The 3242-nt window shown below is 41.7% G+C and overlaps 1 protein-coding gene across 1 annotated transcript; it reads left to right on the top strand.

The window, feature by feature from the left end:
* Positions 1-1067: 1067 nt before the first annotated feature.
* Positions 1068-2837, top strand: ndufaf4 (NADH:ubiquinone oxidoreductase complex assembly factor 4). The gene is made up of 3 exons (XM_061091558.1): positions 1068-1208; positions 1336-1430; positions 2315-2837. Exons 1-3 carry the CDS (start codon positions 1085-1087, stop codon positions 2618-2620), a joined length of 525 nt encoding a protein of 174 aa, XP_060947541.1. The 5' UTR covers positions 1068-1084; the 3' UTR covers positions 2621-2837.
* The last annotated feature ends 405 nt before the right edge of the window (positions 2838-3242 follow it).

Here is a 3242-nt window from a genome sequence, read left to right as displayed (position 1 = left end):
GGAGAGAGCAGCCTGAACTGCACAGCCGACCAGCACGAACAGCCAGATCCCAGGACCTCGAAGGATGTGCAGGCGAGAGGCGGCTGTCTCCCGGAACTCAGTCACAAAGAATATCTGTTTGAAAACAAATGTGGTTACAGCCTGTTAACATAACATGTGTTCTCTTTATATCATCCTACGTGACAATAATGTATTTTATCTGTCATTCCTCACCTGAAGTGAGCTGAATGTGATAATGGAGAGGGTGACTGCTTGACCAAATGTCAAAGGTGGGTTCAATACACCTGGTGCTGCGGATCAGGGACCATTGACCCTCAGGGCACTTAGTACACTACATCACTTCAATAAACAATAACAAAAACAAGCTTTAATAATAAGAAGAATACTGATAAGACTACTAATAGGCTTCCAAAGTCACGTATGATTAGTGTACAAATGCCCTGCATGCAGAATGAAAACAGGGAACAGCGTCTTTCCTACTTATACTGCCCAACTAGTCCACTGATTTCGCAAATTGATTCGACTCCGATTAACAAGGTTTTGATTCGGTATCCAATTTGATTCAATATCGATTCAGTTGTGGATATGTCCACAAAACCAATTTAGCTTGGATATGAAATACATTCTCAGAGAACTGAAGCTGTTAACTGTGCAAGGAAAGCTCTAACTTGGTGCATTATTAAAAATATCAAGGTAGGTCTGTGACGATGTGTTGTCTCAGAAATGATTGCGATAAATGATTTTATTGTTGTCATTTTGAAACCATTTAATACCACTGGTATAATGATAATATCCAAGCATGTTAACACTTATAAAGAGCAATGTAGTGCTATACAAATTAAACCATTATTTATATATTATTGTCTATAAGAGAAGGGCTTTAAAGTAAGATTGTATATAATTTATACCGTTTATATTGTGTATATAATATATTTATTACAAACAGGTTTTTAAAGCACTGTTTCATCCTTCTATTGCAGCTATTTCCTATGTTCGCCTTTTCGCCATGAGATGACCCTCCTCCCTCGCCGTCGACAGTTTGAATAAACTTTATTGGTAAAGGGTTTTCAGCTGATGGTCAAAGATGGGGTCGCGTGTTGCTCGTATGTTCAGAAACTTCAACCTAGAGAACCGAGTGATCCGAGAGATCTCCAGAGAGAAGCCGCGGGCGGCGCCGCGACACGAGTCCGGCGCGCCGCCGCCTGAAGGTGAGCGACACGTGACCACATGGAACTGTGACTGTGTCCTCAGGGTCACAGCAGGTCCATCACACGGTGTGTTCATGCCCTGTGTGTGTTCATGCCCTGTGTGTGTCTGTTTGTGTGTGTGTTTCAGTGGTGGACAAGGTGGACACATTGAGCCAGAAGAACGACCCTCTGCTGAGCCTCCTCAGGTCTGTGTATGTGGAGTCCACGGATCCAGCGGCAGAGGTCAGACTGGGACACTCACTGTATACATCTGTTTTTAAAGGCTGTGATGCTGCTTGTTTGAGCTTATTTGTATCGAATGGAATAACTAGAGCTACAAAATGAACATATCTAGTCATTTCCAGCCTATTTGCTCACGACACACATAGTTTAACTAAAGTAGTAAAATGTCTGGGACTTTTTTCAGTGATGGATCAATCCACATTTGAAAGTAAAGAGAGAATTTTCTGGTTCTGTTGTATTGATAACAATAAAGTTGTAAGGCTCAGAAGAAAACAATTAGGGATACACACACATTAGGGTGAAACAAGAGCTGTTATCTAACCTTCACTGGATGTGTATCTGCAGCTGTTTGTAGCTGGGTCAAATGTGTGTGTGTGACAACACACACATTTTACATATCAGGGCACCAAAACATTGCTGTTTAATAAGGATGTTAAGTTTTTCTAAAACTACTTTTCAGTTTAGACCTAGATTTATTTATTTATTTTCGTGTTTATGTGCGTCTGCTGTAAAACCTAACTCTAACAGCGGGCGTATTTGGACCAAAACATGTGTCAAAGGCTATAGGAAGAAAAACACATGTTTAGTAATTACTAAATAGACAGCATCCTGTCCTAACTTGAAATATGTAAAAAATGTGGTAATTAACATGTGTTTAATATGGAAATCAAAAAAGTAGATCAGTGAGAGCTCAGAAGGATTCAGCTGCAGTGGTGGTGTTCTGTAGTCCTGTATCGCAATACAAGATTGAGGACATATGCATCACACTTCTTTGGTTTCAGAATCATTACATGTTTGGAATCTCTTCACAGTTAAGTGTGTATTCAACAAAACAATAGGCTTTTCCTTTCCCACTAATTTCCTTTACCTTGATCTTCCCACAGGCGTCAAAGGAGGTCACAGAGGGTAAAGAGGGAGAGCGCCGGCCGCTCAGGTTCAGTTTCCCAGGGGAGGCGTACGGCCTGGTGGAGCTCACGGACGTTCCTAGAGGCAAACTGACCATCGCTGAGGCTCTGAAGGCCCTGAGCAGCCACCAGCAGCACCCTCAGACGTGGACGCTGGAAAAGGTCGCCCAGGAATATTCACTTGACCTGAAAGACACTAAGGCTCTTGTTGAGTTCTTCATCCCCTTCCAGGTCAAGATCATACCACCCAAGAGCGAAGATGCCAGGCAGATAAACGCCTCGTAGGACTGGACTGATGATGATCAGTAGATAAGATCAGATGTCAAACGGATTTATTCATGTATGTCGGTGTCCTGGTATTGGGAGAGTCACCTGACCTGGAGCGGATCAGCCACAGTATCTCAAGCTCGGGTTTGGACGCAAATGTCGATGAAAGAAACTATGAAAAATAATAATTATTAATAAATACAGTGGGTCTAAGAACTCACTATATATTGAAAAATGATTTCATCTTAATTATAGCATTGTTTCTTGGAGTCCATGTGGAGATTTTGGAAAGCTGGTGAAAATGCAACACAAGTTATACTCGGGAGGTCTAGAAAATGGTTGAGAAATCCGAATTCAATGGAATGTTTTTCAGAAATATACTTATTAGCTTTCCCTCCAGTTGTGAGATGAAAGCTTGGTATTTATCTTATGTTTGTGTGTTTTGTGCACAGCTGGAGGTGGTTAGTCCAGCTAACAACTAGCCTAGCTCCATCTAAAGTTGAGAAACATAACTACTGATGCCTCGTAAACTCAGTAATGCTTGGCCTGTAGCTAGAGTCACTTCACAGAGTTGCTGGGTATTCGTGATCTTCACATCCCCCAGATTCAAGACATTATGCTAAGCTAATGGCTAACTACT

This window comes from Limanda limanda, chromosome 18, assembly GCF_963576545.1.
Source record: "Limanda limanda chromosome 18, fLimLim1.1, whole genome shotgun sequence".
NCBI lineage: Eukaryota > Metazoa > Chordata > Actinopteri > Pleuronectiformes > Pleuronectidae > Limanda > Limanda limanda.
Note: the sequence above shows the minus strand (reverse complement) of the source record. Positions and strands in the feature narration are given on the sequence as shown.

What these genes read in the sequence shown, in the direction of transcription:
- ndufaf4 (XM_061091558.1), top strand. Translation starts at nt 1,085, where the DNA reads ATGGGGTCGCGTGTTGCTCGTATGTTCAGAAACTTCAACCTAGAGAAC. An exon ending in CGGCGCGCCGCCGCCTGAAG is followed by an intron (nt 1,209 to 1,335) that starts GTGAGCGACACG and finishes TGTGTGTTTCAG; the next exon opens with TGGTGGACAAGGTGGACACA. An exon ending in CCACGGATCCAGCGGCAGAG is followed by an intron (nt 1,431 to 2,314) that starts GTCAGACTGGGA and finishes ATCTTCCCACAG; the next exon opens with GCGTCAAAGGAGGTCACAGA.